We start from the raw sequence: 18,704 nt of genomic DNA on the forward strand, positions 1-18,704 counted from the left end.
TGAAACGTTTTTAAAGAAAATAGATTTATTTGCAGTTCAGGGCACACATACGCTTCAGTCCTGCTGCATTGCTCCCTCCCACACACAATGTCCATTTTCACCAGATCTTTATCCAGAGGCTGTTTTGGAAAAGGCAGGTGGTGCCCACAGGTGTCACTTCATGCCAAGGGCTGCTGTTGGCACTGGAGAGATCTCAGACCTCTAAAGAGCTGGGCTCCCACCCACATCTTCAGTTTCTGCTTTTGGGGGCCTTTTTGACAATTCCTGAGGAAGGGTGGAGTGGGAGTTGAGGAAGAACGGAGCTGGGTGCACCAAGCCAGAGAACCTCTGCTCTGTGGGGTTTCAAACGTGGTGCCCTGTTCCTCAGGTGGCTGCTTGTCACTTTTGTGGATATTTGGGAATTGTTATGACTTGCACCTAAGCGCTTGCAGAACTCTTGCTCCTAATTCCTTCGGATTCGCAGAAATGGACCCCACCCTCCAAAACGCTCGGTTTCATTTAAAGGAGCCCTCGAAAGAAAGGAAGAAATGTTGAAGTTCATTTGCTTGGCTGTGCTCTTTGTTGTCCAGGTGTGCTGCAAACAGGTTTGATGCTGACCAAAGAGGGGGTGAAGATTTTAAACTTCAAATGCCAGTTTGGGGATCCCCAGTGTCAGGTGAGTGGAACACCCGGGAAAATTAAAGATGCTCCATTCTTTTACCTCTTACTGTTGTAGTTTATTTCTAGGGAAAGATCTGGATGTGAACATCTTAGACAATGTCTGAGGTAATTTAAAATTTTGGCTTGTTAGCTCCTGTGAATTATTAGTTAAAGGCTTTAAGTTAAAACATGGTTCCTCAGATTTTGTTTTTCTGGATAGAAGCATAATGGGAGGGGCCTAAATTCACCTTCCTTCTACATAAGCTCACATCTTGTGTTTCTAAATTTATGACTGGCACCAAAAAAAATCTGCAAATTAAATGCTCACCCAGAGTTACTGGCTCGGCACATACAGATTTTATTCCATCAACTGAATTTTCCCTAAGGCGATTTTCAGCAAGCCAGCAAAATAAAAATGAACTTCCATCACTCTGAAAACTTTCTACAGGTGATTCTCCCTCTGCTTAAAAATGATTTTTATGAGGTGATCCAAGCAACAATGGATGGCAAACTCTGCAGCTGCATGCCAGCCTGGTCGGAGAACAGAAGCGCTGTGTGCGTGGTCATGGCCAGCCCAGGATACCCAGGGGACTCTGACAAAGGCATGGAGGTCACAGGTAACCCTGGAAGGTTGTTAATTCTTTAATTACAGCGCAGTCCTGCCGTGGGTTTGGATTTATGCTGCTCCCAGGGGTAAACGGGCTCAGCCAAGGGGCAAGGGGGAGACCTGAGGGCTGGTGACCTTTGGAACAGGAGCAGGGCAGCCTCCTGCAGCTGTCCCAGGATCACCAGAGTGGGCACCTTCCTCCCAGGGCTCTGGGACCTGGGCACTGGGACATTCTGTGTTCATAGCGGTACTCAGTGTTAACTCAGATATTAGAGCCAGGGGTTCAATAGTCATCTCAATATTAGACACAGATATTCAATATTAACTTAGATATTAGAGCCAGGGGTTCAATAGTCATGTAGATATTAGATACAGATATTCAATATTAACTCAGATATTAGAGCCAGGGGTTCAATAGTCATGTAGATATTAGATACAGATATTCAATATTAACTCAGATATCAGAGCCAGGGGTTCAATAGTCATCTCAATATTAGATACAGGTACTCAGTGTTAACTCAGATATTAGAGCCAGGGGTTCAATAGTCATCTCAATATTAGATACAGGTACTCAGTGTTAACTCAGATATCAGAGCCAGGGGTTCAATAGTCATCTCAATATTAGATACAGGTACTCAGTGTTAACTCAGATATTAGAGCCAGGGGTTCAATAGTCATCTCAATATTAGACACAGATATTCAAAATTAACTTAGATATTAGAGCCAGGGGTTCAATAGTCATCTCAATATTAGATACAGGTACTCAGTGTTAACTCAGATATTAGAGCCAGGGGTTCAATAGTCATGTAGATATTAGATACAGATATTCAGTGTTAACTCAGATATTAGAGCCAGGGGTTCAATAGTCATCTCAATATTAGATACAGATATTCAATATTAACTTAGATATTAGAGCCAGGGGTTCAATAGTCATCTCAATATTAGATACAGGTACTCAGTGTTAACTCAGATATTAGAGCCAGGGGTTCAATAGTCATGTAGATATTAGATACAGATATTCAAAATTAACTTAGATATTAGAGCCAGGGGTTCAATATTCATCTCAATATTAGATACAGGTACTCAGTGTTAACTCAGATATTAGAGCCAGGGGTTCAGTATTCATGTAGATATTAGATACAGGTATTCAATATTAACTTAGATATTAGAAACAGGGGTTCAATATTCATGTAGATATTAGATACAGGTATTCAGTGTTAACTTAGATATTAGAAACAGGGGTTCAGTATTCATGTAGATATTAGATACAGATATTCAGTGTTAACTTAGATATTAGAGCCAGGGGCTCAATATTCATGTAGATATTATATATAAATATTCAGTATTAACTTAGATATTAGAGACAGGGGCTCAATATTCATGTAGATATTATATATAAATATTCAATATTAACTTAGATATTAGAGCCAGGGGTTCAATAGTCATGTAGATATTAGATACAGATATTCAGTGTTAACTCAGATATTAGAGCCAGGGGCTCAATATTCATCTTGATATTAGATACAGGTATTCAATGTTAACTTAGATATTAGAGCCTGGGGTTCAATATTCATGTAGATATTAGATACAGGTATTCAGTGTTAACTCAGATATTAGAGCCTGGGGTTCACTATTCATGTAGATATTAGATACAGGTATTCAATATTAACTTAGATATTAGAGCCATCAATATTCATGTAGGTATTCAATATTCATGTATTAGATACAGATTTTAATATTCATATGGGTATTTGATATCAAGATCGATATTCAATCTTCATATAAGTATTAGATATAGATATTCAGTATTCAATATTCATACAGATATTAGATACAGGTATTCAATATTTATATGGATATTTTATGTAGATATTCAAGACCATATATATTCAATATTAATATAGGTGTTTGATATAGATGTTCAATATCTGCATAGGTATCCAATATCTATATATACGTTAGATATAGATTTTAATATTCATATTGATATTTGGTATCAATATTCAATCTTTATATAGATATTAGATATAGATATTCAATATCCATACAGATACTCAACATAGATACTCAATATTCATACATGCATTCAATATTCATTTAGATATCAATACAATTTGGATATTGGATGTGGATATTCAGGATTCATACAGGTGTTCAATATTCATTTGGATATCAATACCATTTGGATATTCAGGATTCATACAGGTATTCAATATTCATTTAGATATCAATACCATTTGGATATTGGATATGGATATTCAATATTCATATAGGTATTCAATACTCATTTGGATATCAATACAATTTGGATATTGGATGTGGATATTCAATATTCATACAGGTATTCAATACTCATTTGGATATCAATACCATTTGGATATTGGATGTGGTTATTCAATATTCATACAGGCATTCAATATTCATTTGGATATCAATACCATTTGGATATTGGATATGGATATTCAGGATTCATACAGGTATTCAATACTCATTTGTATATCAATACCATTTGGATATTCAGGATTCATACAGATATTCAATATTCATTTAAATATCAATACCATTTGTATATTGGATATGGATAGTCAGTATTCATTCGGATATCAATACCATTTGGATATCAATGCTATTTGGATATTCAGGATTCATACAGGTATCCAATATTCATTTGGGTATCAATATCACTTAGATATTGGATGTGGATATTCAGGATTCATACAGGTATTCAATACTCATTTGGATATCAATACCATTTGGATATTCAGGATTCATACAGGTATTCAATATTCATTTAAATATCAATACCATTTGGATATTCAGGATTCATACAGGTGTTCAATACTCATTTCCTCTGTCCTTACTCCTGGTTCAGGATCTCATGAAGATGTTTACAGTGTTTAAGAACAGAGGGAGCTGTTACAGAACCGTTTCCTTCTGGCTCAGTCCCAACCTCTCCTGGTGTCAGCCCACCCCAGCACCTCAGCTCCTGGCCAGGGCTCCCGAATTTTGGCAGCTCTCTGGGGACCCTCCATCACCTGGGACAAGGTCGTGCTCTGATGCCTTGTCCCTGGCAGGGTTTCTGACCCCCTGCTTGCTAATCACAAAAAAGGGTCAAATCAATGCAATTCAATCCATTCTTCTGTTATTATCCTGCACTTCACAGTTTCATGGGGTTTGTTAGTTTGTATTCCCTTTTTCACACCGAATCCCATCTTTTCAGAAGATGCTCCCAGGGGTGGGAGTGTTGGGGGATCCTGTGCAGGGCCAGGGGTTGCACTGGATGATCCTTGTGTGTCCTTCCAGCTCGGGATATTCTGTGATTCTGTGATTTCCGTGGCTTGACAAACTTTTTATTCTGGAGTATTCCTCACAACAGGGTGCAAAGTGGTTGTGTTTCCATTGCAGCAGGGCCAGGGAGAAGAATCCCTTGAGCCTGTAGCAAGGACAAAACTGTGCTTGGTTCTCGTTTTTCCCAGGTGATGGCAGCAGTTCCTCCTCTTCCCTCAAAATAGGAATATAAAAAAAGCTCCAAACCTTGAACAGTTTTGGTTCCTTGTGTCAGACCAGCCACCTGTGAGGGTTTCTGAAGCACCAGTTCCAGATGTTGTAGGGAATTGTGTGGGGTGGGCAGGATGGAATAGTGGGGAAGTGCTGATGTAACAACAGCATTGATGGTTTCATGTCAGGGAGAGGGGAGAATTCAGCAAGAAATGGCTTTGGATTGTGATTCCCTGCAGGAAAGCCCTGCACAAATTATCCACAGTTCCCAGGGAGAGCACAACTTTCCTGGCACAGGCCAGGGACATGTCCCCTGCTGCCTCCTGGATCCCATATTTCTGTTCCTGTGGGATTTCTTTTTTTACATTTGGGGTGCCCCAGAAGTGGAGCTGCTGGAGAGAGCCCAGAGGAGGCAGCAGGATGAGCAGAGGGATGGAGCAGCTCTGCTGGGAGCAAAGGCTGGCAGAGCTGGCATTGTTCAGCCTGGCCAGGAGAAGCTTTGGGCTGAGCTCAGGGTGGCCTTGCAGGGCCTGAAGGAGCCCCAGGAAAGCTGGAGAGAGACAATTCCCAAGGGCTGCAGGGACAGGACACAGGGAATGGCCTCAAACTGGAAAATGACAGGTTTAGGCCAGATATTAGGAAAAATTTCCTCCCTGGCAGGGTGCTGAGGCCCTGGCACAGGGTGCCCAGAGCAGCTGTGGCTGCCCCTGGATCCCTGGCAGTGCCCAAGGCCAGGTTGGACACTGGGGCTGGGAGCAGCCTGGGACAGTGGGAGGTGTCCCTGCCATGGCAGGGGTGGCACTGGGTGGACTTTGAGGTCCCTCCCAGCACAAACGAGTCTGGAATTCCCTGATGTTTTACTGGGTGGCTCAGAATGGGAGTCCTGGGGCCAGTGCACTGGAATGCCTTTCACTGATGATGCTGTTTCTCAGAGAAAAAGCAAAGGTGGAAAGTTCTTTGTTCTCCCTTGACTGAATAAATTACTTCAGTCTTCAGTGTTTTGTCCACAGAGGTAATGGATCTGGGGAAAGGTCTGGAAAACACATCCTGGGAGGAGCAGGGGGCTGAGCCTGGAGAAAAGGAGGCTCAGGAGGAACCTTGTGGCTCTGCACAAGCCCCTGACAGGAGGGGCAGGGACAGGAGGAGAGGAAATGGCCTCAAATCGCACCAGGGCAGGCTCAGGGTGGAGATTGGGACAGAAAATTTCCCTGGCAGAGTGCTCAGGCCTTGGGCTGAGCTGCCCAGGGAGGTTTGCAGTCACTGTCTGTGGCAGTGCTCAGGAGCAGTCTGGATGTGGCCCTTGGGGACAGGGTTTGGGGTGATCCTGAAGGGATTCTTCCCACCTTGATTCTGGGATTTGAGTCAGGAGAGAATGCGATTCACAATCCTCAGAGAATTCCCCTTGTTTCCGCAGGGCTCCCGCAAGCCGAGCAGCTGGGGCTGCAGGTGTTCCACGGGGGCACGGCACTGAGGGACGGCAGGGTGGTGACGAGTGGTGGCAGAGTCCTGTCCGTCACTGCTGTCAGGCAGGACCTGATGGAAGCCGTGGGAGAAGCCAACAGAGGTGTGGCCACCATCCACTTCCAGGGGGCCACCTTCAGGAGGGACATCGGGCACCGGGGCCTGCGGCTGCTCCAGCAGCCCCTGTACGTGAGCACAGGCCCTGAGCCCAGCCCAGATGTTCCTTCCTGCCTCTCACATCTGGCCCATCTCCGCTGGGCCCTGCAGGAAGGGTCACTGCTGCTGCCAGCACCTCCCTCCCTCCCCACAGGGCCCTGGTGTACAAGGACAGGCAGGTGGCAGCTGGAACCAGGGACCTTTGGAGCCATCTGCCGCAAACAGCAGCTCGGAGAGGCGCCAGGGCAGGTAGGACCGGGCAGAACCTGGGAATTCCCTCAGTGCATTGGTCCTTTTCTCCCTGAGGGGTGGGCTTGAAACTGAGCTTGGGAAACTGGGCTGGGATCAGCACAAAGAAAGGAAATTCATTTCTTTCTCGTCGCTCCTCTCATGGTTCATTAACAAACGCCTGCCTTGCCATGGAGGTCATTGTGCTTCTTGGAGGTGCAGAATGGAGAGGAATTTAACGGAAATAAATAAATTATAGTAATTAAAAACCCTGGAGGAAAGGAGGCTCAGGGGGAACCTTGTGGCTCTGCACAAGCCCCTGACAGGAGGGGACAGCCGGGGGGGTCGGGCTGTGCTCCCAGGGAACAGGGACAGGAGCAGAGGGAACGGCCTCAGCCTGGGCCAGGGGAGGCTCAGCTCGGACAGCAGCAGGAATTTCCCCATGGAAAGGGGGCTCAGGCCTTGGCAGGGGCTGCCCAGGGAGCTCTGCAGTGCCCATCCCTGCAGGTGGCACCTGGAGGTGGCACTCAGTGCTCTGGGCTGGGGACAAGGTGGGCACGGGGCATGGCTGGCACTGCCTGGGCTGGGAGGGATTTGCCAGCCTCAGGGATCCTGGGATAATTTTCAGTTCTTTTCCTGGTGAGGGTTTGGGTGGTTTTATTCCCCATAAACCCAATCCCTTCGTGTTTGTACTCGGCAGGAGGTCGCTCAGAAGGAGGAGGCTTTGCTGCTTTCTTTGACCTGAAGGCGTCTGGTTATGATGATCCCATCCTGGTGACCCAGACCAAGAGCCTTGGGCCCAAACTGCAGGTAGTTGGCAGCTCCACTGCAGCAAAGCTGGTGTCACCTGCCAGGGCTGTCTCAGTGCCACAGCCAGTCCCAGGATCCTGAGCTCTACACACACCCCTGAGCCCACCTGAACTTTGTAAAAGGTTATTTGTGCAAGGCCTGGGCATTCTTCATCGAGGGTGGGGATATTCTGTGGTGAAATGATAACAACCCAAAGTTTAGCTGAACATTTGAGGCACTAAAAGCCAGAATTCCTGCTATAAACTGGAGGGTCCATTGACTTTGAGGAGGATCTCTGTGGAGGAGCACAGGGAGTTGTTGAAATGAGAACTGGCAGCCTCAGCCTAATAAAGGGAGAAAGAGATACCTCTGTCAGGTATCTGACTGAGGAAAGGAAGGATGGAGGAAACAAACATTAAAAAAGCCAAGAAATAATGAATTTTAATTAGCTAAGAAGATAGAAGATAAGCTGAGTTAGGAATGTAGTTATGTAGTGAATTGGGATAAATTGAGCCAGGGCTATATTCATGTATTGAATCAGGGTAAGGTTGGCCTGGGGATTTATTTATGTATTAAATCAGAAGGTTCTCAGCCATCAGGAGAGTGGAGATCTGAAGCTCCTTTCACTGTCAAGCACAGCAATGTCCTTTGTTTCAAATAGATCCTGCCTCTAATGCCAGGATAACAAACAGCAGGAGACTGAGCAGAATCATCCCGAAGGTCTTTCCAAGTCTCACATCCTCAGACACCTCTGAGCATGAAAAAGTGATTGGTGCTGGCTCTTGTGAGGCTTTGTTCCAACTGCTTGGCACCGAGACATTCCCAGCTGTGTTCCCACAGGCTGCTCCCAAGGTTCTTCCTTGGCCAAGGAAAGGATGCCCAGTGCCCTCCCAGATTGTTTCTGGGGCAGTGGGAGGGAGGTGTTGTCATGCAGCAAAGGCCGTGGGATGCCTGTTTCTATAGCACTCCTAAATCCATCCTAAATCCAGGGAAATCAATCAGGAATCCAAGCCCAGACTTTGTTTGGGTGCTGCTCCCTCACCATTTGGTGTTTATCCACGGCTTCCCCTCGCCCATCCCTCTGTCCTGGGCTTTTCTGCACAGGTGGAACTGTGTCAGTAAAAGGTACCTCCTTGAAAAGTTGTCCACTGATCATCTCAAAGGACTTTTGCACCCTCAATAATTCTCTGATTTTATAATTCTGTGATCCCTGGGTAAGCTTTGTCCCAAGGCATCTCTGTGAGCTGAGCAGGAGCCACAACACCTGACCTTGCCTTAAGGTCCCTCCCAACTCAAATCATTCCATGATTTTATGACAATACTCCAAGAAGCAAGCAAACAAACAAATCTCATAATGACAATTTCTATGATTGGAACTCTAATATTAAAAAAGCAAAATAGATTTTTTTTTTCTTTTTGTCTTCAAAGAAAATGAGCTGTTTTCTCTTGATTTCAACCAGGTAATGCACCAGGTCCTGTCCTCCATCTACGGCCCGTAGTGATTCCTTCCAGAGGAAAGCAGGTTTCTGCTGATTTCACTGATTAATAATTGAGTTTTGCCTGTTTCTCATTCCCACCGTGTTTTGCAGCTTGCCCAGGTCTGTAAAAGACACGACACCATCGGGCAGGACCTGGTGGCCCTGTGTGTCAACGACCTCCTGGCCCAGGGGGCTGAGCCCCTCTTCTTCCTCAGCCATTTGGCCTGTGGCAAACTCGACGCTGAAGTGCTGGAAACAATCAAAGAAGGAATAGCTGAGGCGTGCAGGAGTGCAGGCTGTGCTTTCCTGGGTAAGGACCCTCCTCTCCTCTGAGATCTGAGCGGTCTGAGGTTGAATTTATCACCAGGGAAATGGACTTGGGAGGTGGAGGCAGAATGTGGCCCTGGAATTGTTGATTTCTGTTTGGTGGGAAAAAAAACCAGTTGAGAATTTGTGCTTCAGTTCTTCCTTGTCTGTAAGATGGGTCAGCACAGAAAGATGGGGTTTAGTATTTGTGCACTTGGATCCTTGCTCCTCCTTCTTTATCCCTGAACAAAGGAGAACAGAACTGGAAGCCTCACATTCCTCAATGTTGATGTTTCCTTGCCCTCTCCCATACTCAGGGAGATGCCACGAGAGTACCAGAAATCATAATGACAAAACCGCTTCTTTCATGAAGTTTTGTTTTGTTGGGAGTCCTGAGGTAAAGCAACAAACCAAGAAGGATTTCAAAAATATATCACAATGTTCCTAGGCTCTGTGTCCCTGGATGTGCTGCTGGCTTTAGGAGATGCCACAAGTTTAAAATGGTGTTACAATCATGGCTTTGAGCTGAGGGAGGGCAGGGTTAGTTGGAATATTGGGCAGGAATTGTTCCCTGGCAGGGTGGGGAGGGGCTGGGATGGAATTCCCAGAGAAGCTGTGGGACACTTGGCAGTGCCCAAGGCCAGGTTGGACACTGGGGCTGGGAGCAGCCTGGGACAGTGGAAGGTGTCCCTGCCACGGCAGGGGTGGCACTGGATGGGCTTTAAGGCCCTTCCAACCCAAACCTTACGGGATTCTGAGAGTCTAAAATGAGCGCAGGCAGGAGGTGCTGACCCCTCTCTCCCCTGGCAGGCGCGGAGGTGACGGAAGCGGCGGCTCCGTGTCCCTCTGGGCACTGTGACCTGGCCGGGTTCGCGGTGGGCGCGGTGGAGCGCGGCCAGCGGCTGCCGGGGCTGCAGAGAGCTGAGGAGGGGGACGTGCTCCTGGGGCTGGGCTCTGCCGGCATCCACGGCCGCGGCTTCGGCGTCGTGCGCAAGATCCTCCTGACGTCCTCGCTGCACTGCTCCTCGCCAGCCCCGGGCAGCTGCGGGCACAGCACCCTGGGTGTGCCATCCTTCTTCATGCCGGGGAGTTGCCAGGGCCAGCCTCTGCCCAGGGCTGATCCCGTCGGGTTCATCCATCTCTGGGGTCGGGCTGGTGGTGTCCACTGCTCTGCAAGGGTGGGCAGCACTTCTGCCTCCTTGCCAAGGCCTTCTGCAAGGACTGGGAGAGAAGCTGTGCAGGGAAGCATTCCCAAAAACAGCCCACGGCCTTTGAAACAAATCCAGTGAAGTCAGCCTGGAGAATGGAGGGCTCTGGGAAACATCAGAGCCCCTTGCAGTGCCCAAGAGAGCTGGAGAGGGACTTGGGACAAGGCCTGGAGGGACAGGACAAGGGGGAATGAGTACAGACTGAAAGAGGGGAAATTTAGGTTGGATCTTGGGAATCAGGAATTGTTCCCTGGCAGGGTGCTGAGGCCCTGGCACAGGGTGCCCAGAGCAGCTGTGGCTGCCCCTGGATCCCTGGCAGTGCCCAAGGCCAGGTTGGACACTGGGGCTGGGAGCAGCCTGGGCCAGTGGGAGGTGTCCCTGCCATGGCAGGGGTGGCTCTGGGTGGGATTTAAGGTCCCTCCTAATCCAAACCAGTCTGTGACGGTGACGTTTTTATTCTAAACCTCTCACGAGGTCTTAAGCAGAAGGACTGAGCTGACGCTGTTGTTTGCAGGAGATGTTTTGCTGACCCCAGGGAAAATGTTCAGCCCAGCTCTGCTGCCCGTCCTCCGCTCGGGGCATGTGAAGGGCTTTGCCCCCACGGCTGAGGGGCTCCTGGGGGGCATCTCCAGGCTCCTGCCCGAGCACATCAGCGCCGTCCTGGGTAAGTACCGGAGCTGCTCCTGTGGGACAAAACTCAGGCACAGCACGGTCTTGACCTTCCAGCTTCAGCTGTGGAACCCTCAGAAATGTCCCTGCAGAGGGGAATGGCCCCAGGCGGGTCCTTTCCAAGGGGCTGCCAAAACCAAAACCATTTTCATTCCAAGTGATGAGCCCCACTCTTTGTTGGAGGAGGGAAATTCCAGAGGAGGTTAAAAGCAGCACATATCTAGGACAAAAAGGTCTTGGAGAAGATTGTGTGTTCCTCAGGACACCTCTCCAAACAAAACATTTTGACCAAATACTGAGGTGTGGTGGGACAATAAATTTGCACCATTTGCTCCACACACACACATATTTAATGCAGTTTTTTGGTAGCTTTGCCACAACATTTGATATCTGTGAGTAAGGCAGAACTTCTTCTGATGGAGCCAAAATTGGGCAAAGAATTCAGAAGTTGGAAAAAGTAAAGAAAACCATGTTCATGTGAGTCTAGAAATACAGTGGGGAGAGGGAGGGGGAAGGAAAAGTGTCTGTGTGTTGGGTTGTATTTCTCTAGAATGAAATTGGAAAGGAAAGAAAGAAATTTCCAAGGCTGGGTTGGACACTGGGGCTTGGAGCACCCTGGGATAGTGGAAGGTGTCCCTGACATGGGAGAGGATGGATTGAGATGGGCTTTAAGGTCCCCTCAGCTTGGACAGCAGCAGGAATTTCCCCATGGAAAGGGGGCTCAGGCCTTGGCAGGGGCTGCCCAGGGAGCTTTGCAGTGCCCATCCCTGCAGGTGGCACCTGGAGGTGGCACTCAGTGCTCTGGGCTGGGGACAAGGTGGGCACGGGGCACGGCTGGGGCTGCCTGGGCTGGGAGGGATTTTCCAGCCCCAGAAATTCTGTGGCAGCAAGAATTGGTCTCTACCAGCTCTTGTGACATATCTCTGTCACTGCAGACAGTAAATAATAAATAACAGCAAACATTTCTCCTGCCCACACACAAATTTCAATCTTTTCCAGATGCTCTCAGCTGGAAGATCCCTGAAATTTTTTGCTGGCTCTACAAGGAGGGGAACCTCTCTGCAGAGGAGATGGCTCAGACCTTCCCCTGTGGGATCGGGGCCGTCTTGGTCGTGCAGAAGGAGCTGGCCCAGCACGTTCTCCAGGACATCCAGAGGCAGCAGGAGGCCTGGCTGATTGGGAAGGTGGTTGCCCCTTGTCACACAGGTGAGCTGGTGGAGCTGAAGAGATTCCCCGTTCCAAAGTTTGTGTAGTTCACACTGCTTTCCTGTTGTTTCACTAGGCTGGGGGCTACTGGACACGTCCACATCTCTGTTTCAGTATTAAATAAATGAGAAATGAGTTCTTGTTTCAGAGTGGCAGCACCTGGATAACCTCTGTCCCTCCCTGAGGCTTCAGGAAATCCCTGTGCTGATTGTTCCAAAAATCAGGGGATATTTTACCTTACTCATGGTGATCAACTCCTCTCCTGCCCCCCCTTCCCAGCTCACACAGATCCATGTAAAGGCTGAGGACAGGCCACAGCTGTGTGCAGTCACGTGTGGTAATGGTCAGTCTGAATCCTGCTGTGTCACTGACTGACATCCAGCAGGGCAGGAACCAAAATCCCTCAGGAAACCCAACAGTTTGGGCAGCCAAAATGTCACCTCAGCTCTTTCAGCATTATTTTCAGCATCCTTTTGGGACATGAGAGGTATAAAAGATGGGACTAATCCTTGGGAAGGCCATGCCTGGGCCTTTGTGAACAACTCTGTGAGCACGTGACATCAGAGACCAGCACAGCTCCTGGGATGTGGGATGTTCAAGCAGTGAATCCCTTCGGAGCTCTATCTGTGCCGGCATAAATTCATTGCTGATACAATTTCCTGTCATCGAAACTTTATGAATAAACTACACCAAGTCAGTTTAGAAGGAAAGGTAAAATCTGACACTTTCCTGGTGTGTTTGGAGCAGGTTCTCACATTGAAGTGGAGAATCTTGCAGAGGCCCTGCAGCTCAGCAGCCCCCAGCAGCTGCTGAACGACAGCACTGCCCAGAGCCAGCCCAAGAAGAGAAAGGTGAAGGTGGCTGTCCTTGTCTCTGGAGCAGGTGAGCTCTCACTTGTCCTGGCACACAGACTGTCCTTACACCCTCTGGAGAGGCAGGTTCAGGTGTGTCCACCCGGCCTTTCCTTCAGCAGAACCTCCAGACCCTCCAAACTCCAGGGCTCCGCTTCGACGGCAAGTCTGGAGTTGTGTTGCGCCGCTCGAAAACCGAGCTTCCGCAGTGCCCCCCGCCCTCAGCGCTGTCCGTGCACGGGCAGATCTTTGTCACGGCAGCAGCTGCAGGGTGCTCAGGTGTCCCCCCACCTTTTGTCTCTCCCCGCTGGAGGCAGGGCCCTGCCTGCGCTCATCGGCTCAGCGCGGGAGCCGGGCAGCTGCGCCCAGCTGGTGCTGGTCATCTCCAACAGACCCGGAGTGCAGGAGCTGTGCAGCGCCGCCCGCGCGGGCATCCCCACCAGGGTAAGGACACGGCCCCTCCTTCTGTCTGTTCCCCCAGCCTGAGGTGGTCAGGAAATGCTCGCTGAGCGTTGAGGTTTCACTTCGGCGTGGAACTTTCCCCGTGGATGGAGCACAGCGAGTCCTCACTGGGCTCTGGGAGATTTTCCCAGCTGGGCAGTGAGCGCTACATCCCAGGGAAGGGGTTTAAATGGGTGAGTTGGGTCTGAGATGGCAGCCCATGAGGTTCAAGCTTTGGCTGCAATAGGTCAGATTTCAGGTTCTGCAAAGCACAGAAATGTGCTGTCTCCTGGGCTTATCCCCCCTTAGAATCACAGAATCCCAGACTGGTTTGGGATGGGAGGGACCTCAGAGCCCACCCAGTGCCACCCCTGCCATGGCAGGGACACCTCCCACTGTCCCAGGCTGCTCCAAGCCCCAGTTTCCAACCTGGCCTTGGGCACTGCCAGGGATCCAGGGGCAGCCACAGCTGCTCTGGGCACCCTGTGCCAGGGCCTCAGCACCCTGCCAGGGAACAATTCCTGATTCCCAATCTCCCATCCAGCCCTGCCCTCTGGCACTGGGAGCCATTCCCGGTGTCCTGTCCCTGCAGCCCTTGTCCCAAGCCCCTCTGCAGCTCTCCTGGAGCCCCTTTAGGCCCTGCCAGGGGCTCGGAGCTCTCCCTGGAGCTTCTCCTTTCCAGGATGAAAACCTGTGTCTCACATTGTGCCCAGTCCCTTTCAGTGGCACCATCTAAGTTTTCTCCTCCCTGTGGGCCACAAAGCAGCTCTTTGGGACAGGAATTTGGTCTGGCTTTTTCCACAAACCACTGGCAAGGACCATCAGCATTTTCTGAGAGCATCCCATGACTTGGGATATCAAAAGCAGGAATTCCCCCTTCTGATATCAAGTGGGTTTGAGCAGCTGTTTTTACAGCTGTGCACAGATGGAAAGAAACTCTTTTAGAATCCCTGCATGGAAAGGTTCAGCAGTTTCTTCAGCTCCTGAGTTGGATTCACGTGACATTTTTCTGACTCATCTCTAAAAAAAAAAAAAAAAAAAGTGATAACAAAATTAACTCACATTTTCTCAGGCAAGAGCATGAGGTTTTGTGAGCCCCTTATCTAAAGGTCCTCAGGAGAGTCAGGAATCAGCACTCACCTGTGGGGCTGAAAATGGGAGGTGGGGTAGAAATAAAGAAATAGAAATTAAGGACATCCCCTTACCCAGAGGGTCTGGCCAATTGACTCCACCACCTCCCTGGGCAATCATTTCAGTGCCTGACCGTTCTTAAAAGGGAAATTTTGTTTCTTATCTCCAGTCTGAACCTCCCTTGGTGCAATTTAGGGCCATTTCCTCTCACCCTTTCACCTTGGGATGTGGCAGAAAAGACCGACCCCACCTCACTGCACCCTCCTTTCAAATCATGAAGTGTTCTGGAATTAATCCAGTTTGTTCCTCTTTGTTGCCCAAGCAGCTGCTCTCAATCCCACCGAGCTGTTTCCTTGATGTGGCTTTTGTGGTGTTTCCCTGCTCCAGGTGATTGATCACAAATTGTACGGGAGCCGCTCGGAATTCGACAGCACCATCGACCGAGTCCTGGAGGAATTCTCTGTGGAGCTGATCTGTCTGTCAGGATTCATGAGAGTTTTGTCCAGCCCTTTTCTCCGAAAATGGAAAGGTAAGAAATGAAATGTAAAAGAGAAACCAAAGCAGGGGTGGCTGGTCTCACCAGGATTCCATTGCCAGAGTTCCTTGTCTTTTGGTTAAATACCTCAGCCCTGCTGGTACTGCTGACATTCCAGCAGGGAATGTGGTTCTCTCTGGCAGTGGGACTGTGCTGGGACCCTGCTTCCCTTCCCCCTGGCAGTGGGACTGTGCTGGGATTCTGCTTCCATCACCCCTGGCAGTGGGACTGTGCTGGGATCCTGCTTCCCTTCCCCCTGGCAGTGGGACTGTGCTGGGATTCTGCTTCCCTTCTCCCTGGCAGTGGGACTGTGCTGGGATCCTGCTTCCCTTCCCCCTGGCAGTGGGACTGTGCTGGGATTCTGCTTCCCTTCTCCCTGGCAGTGGGACTGTGCTGGGATTCTGCTTCCATCCCCCCTGGCAGTGGGACTGTGCTGGGATTCTACTTTCCCCTGGCAGTGGGACTGTGCTGGGATTCTGCTTCCATCACCCCTGGCAGTGGGACTGTGCTGGGATTCTGCTTTCCCCTGGCAGTGGGACTGTGCTGGGATTCTGGCTGAGGATTGCCAGAGGAGCCCCTTGTGCTGCCTCAGCAGCGAGAGAAGGGTAAAATGGGCACATGGGGTGGGTCTGTGCCTGCCCCAAGGGAGGAGTTTGATCCCATCCTTTGCCAGGGAGCCGTGCTGGGGATCCTGCTGAACTCAGCCCCTGCCATTCCCAGTCAGAGAAAAATGGGAGAAAGATGGATTTATCCATTCCCAGGAGGGATTTCTCCCTCCTGTGGTGCCCTGCACACCCTGACACTGCTCCATGCGTGCCCCAAGAGAGCGAGGGGTGAGCAGTGAGTCAGTAAAGGGTGAGCAGTGAGTTAGTGCCAGCTCCTCAGGCCTTGCTCAGGAGTTACTCACTCACTGAGAGCTTGGACAGGCTCCTCTGGGAATGCTGCTGCACCCGTACTCCTGCAAGAGCAGGATTCCCTCAGACCAGAGCAGTGCTGCTCAGGGTTTGGACTGATGATCACATCTCACTTTATTTTTAAGGAAATTCAGTTCAAATTATCAATCTTTTTTTTTTGTTGTTTTCTCCTCTCACACTGATGCCCAGGGAAAATTTTGAATGCTTCTCCATCACTTTTTCCACTCGTCAAGGATGGAAATGCCCATCAAGAGCCCCTGGAAAGTGGATTCAAAGTCGCAGGCTGCACTGTGCATTTTGTCCTGGTGAGTGGCCTCAGAACTGGGAAGTTAGGAAAATTTGGAAGTTAGGAATTTGCTTTTTTATTTTTCTTTCTGGGGGCAGAAACAGACCGAGGTACCAGGAATGTGTGGGGACCTTGGGATTGTTACCAGTAAAACCCAGGACGATTTGGCATTGCTTGAAGCCCTGTCTTCTTCCCTTGCATTTTGGGGTGGGATTTTTTCCATTTCTCCTCCTCCCAGAATGTGCCAGTGATGCCTTGAGAGGCTCCCTAGAACAGAGGCTGGACAGAGTTAAAGAAATAAAGTTGGTATTTATTAAAAGGCCTTCAAAGGATACACCTTGGGCAGCACAAGAGCCTGGCATGGGCTACACCCGTGATGGACAAGGAGTCATGAGTTTTCCCACTTTTATAATTTTTTTGTTGTTGTTTATTTATTTATATTGGGGTTAATTGTCCAATTATAACTTCAGGTTGTGAAGTCCCAGATTGCTCCCCTCAGTTCCCTGTTGTTTATACTTTTTGGGCCTGAAGCTGCAGCAGTGTTTTTGGTTCTGGGGCTGGAAAAGGATTATTTTGTCTGACCGAGCTGCGAAGAGAAGTGGCTAACACTTTATACGAAGCTCAGACTCACACACTGAGGCAGTGCAGAATCTGGAAAACAGGAGAGCTGAGACTTAAAACATCACCAGCCCGAGTCTCCTACCGCTGCACGCCGAGGCGCCAGAGCTGTCCCCTCTCGGGGTGTCCCCTCTCGGGGTGTCCCCTCTCGGGGTGTCACCTCACGGCGGTGTCCCCTCTCGCCAGTGTCTCTCCCGGGGTTTGCCCCTCACGGGATGTCCTCTCACGGCGGTGTCCCCTCTCGGGGTTTGCCCCTCACGGCGATGTCCCCTCACGGGGTTTGCCCCCATGGCGACGTCCCCTCACAGCGGTGTCCCCACACGGGGTGTCCTCTCACGGCGGTGTACCCTCTCGGGGTTTGCCCCTCACGGCGATGTCCCCTCACGGGGTTTGCCCCCATGGCGATGTCCCTTCACGGCGGTGTCCCCTCACGGCGGTGTCCCCTCACGGGGTTTGCCCCCATGGCGATGTCCCCTCATGGCGGTGTCCCCTCACGGGGTTTGCCCCTCATGGGGTTTGCCCCCATGGTGATGTCCCCTCACGGCGGTGTCCCCTCACGGGGTTTGCCCCTCACGGGGTTTGCCCCCATGGTGATGTCCCCTCACGGCGGTGTCCCCTCATGGGGTTTGCCCCTCACGGGGTTTGCCCCCATGGTGATGTCCCCTCACGGCGGTGTCCTCTCTCGGAGTTTGCCCCTCACAGGATGTCCCCTCACGGGGTGTTCCCTCACGGAGGTGTCCCCTCACGGGGCTTGCCCCCATGGCGATGTCCCCTCACGGGGTTTGCCCCTCACGGAGGTGTCCCCTCACGGGGCTTGCCCCCATGGCGGTGTCCCCTCACGGCGGTGTCCCCTCACGGGGCTTGCCCCCATGGCGGTGTCCCCTCACGGCGGTGTCCCCTCACGGGGCTTGCCCCCATGGCGGTGTCCCCTCACGGCGGTCTCCCCTCACGGAGGTGTCCCCTCACGGGGCTTGCCCCCATGGCGGTGTCCCCTCACGGCGGTGTCCCCTCACGGGGCTTGCCCCCATGGCGATGTCCCCTCACGGTGGTCTCCCCTCACGGGGTGTCCCCTCACGGGGTGTCCCCTCACGGGGTGTCCCTGCCGTGCTCCATCCACACCCCCAGCCCCTTCCCCCGGTGCTGCCCAGCCCCTGCCGAGCTCCGTGTGCCCGCAGGAGGAGCCGAGCGCCGCGGCCGCGATCCGCCGGGAGCCGCTGCCGGGGGACTCGGAGGCGGCGCTGGAGGAGCGGCTGCAGGAGGCCGAGCTCCGAGCCTTCCCCACCGCCCTGCAGCTCGTGGCCAGCGGGGCCGTGTGGCTGGGAGCCCATGGAAGGACCTGCTGGAGGCGAGAGAGCCAAAGGCTCAGCCCGCAGGAGGAGCACGGACACGAAGCGTCCTCTGCGGAGCCTCAGGAACACGAGGGGCTCTGGGGAGGTCCTTGAGGGGCTCGGGCTCTGCTCATGGCCCCTCCTCTCCCCTTCTGCTCCGTGTGCTTCTCTCGGATGTCTCGGTATCCCAAGTTTCCATTCCCTGCCTTTTCCCTGAGCTCACAGCTTTCGTTACACCCCCTCGGAAAATCCATGGTGGGAGCCAGGCTGGCTTGTCAGGTTTGGAATTCCTTTGTTCTGTTTTTAAACCTGTAAAGGAGGAAATGTGTTACATGGACGGGGCTCGAGCTGTAAA

At 50.7% G+C, this 18,704-nt stretch overlaps 1 protein-coding gene across 1 annotated transcript in view; it reads left to right on the top strand.

Annotated features, from left to right (window-relative positions):
- LOC120748479 (trifunctional purine biosynthetic protein adenosine-3-like) overlaps positions 1–18,704 on the top strand; it is a 28,114-nt gene extending 9,410 nt beyond the window's left edge. The window contains exons 10-23 of the mRNA XM_058419252.1: positions 570–655; positions 1,088–1,256; positions 6,159–6,390; positions 6,516–6,610; positions 7,290–7,399; positions 8,968–9,166; positions 9,973–10,224; positions 10,885–11,034; positions 12,039–12,245; positions 12,990–13,127; positions 13,410–13,540; positions 15,056–15,197; positions 16,307–16,422; positions 18,197–18,704. Of these exons, the coding sequence (XP_058275235.1) occupies positions 570–655; positions 1,088–1,256; positions 6,159–6,390; positions 6,516–6,610; positions 7,290–7,399; positions 8,968–9,166; positions 9,973–10,224; positions 10,885–11,034; positions 12,039–12,245; positions 12,990–13,127; positions 13,410–13,540; positions 15,056–15,197; positions 16,307–16,422; positions 18,197–18,463 (2,294 nt within the window). The 3' untranslated portion in view covers positions 18,464–18,704. The remainder of the gene's footprint in view (positions 1–569; positions 656–1,087; positions 1,257–6,158; positions 6,391–6,515; positions 6,611–7,289; positions 7,400–8,967; positions 9,167–9,972; positions 10,225–10,884; positions 11,035–12,038; positions 12,246–12,989; positions 13,128–13,409; positions 13,541–15,055; positions 15,198–16,306; positions 16,423–18,196) is intronic.

Source organism: Hirundo rustica, chromosome 2 (genome assembly GCF_015227805.2).
Source record: "Hirundo rustica isolate bHirRus1 chromosome 2, bHirRus1.pri.v3, whole genome shotgun sequence".
In the NCBI taxonomy this organism is placed as follows: Eukaryota; Metazoa; Chordata; class Aves; order Passeriformes; family Hirundinidae; genus Hirundo; species Hirundo rustica.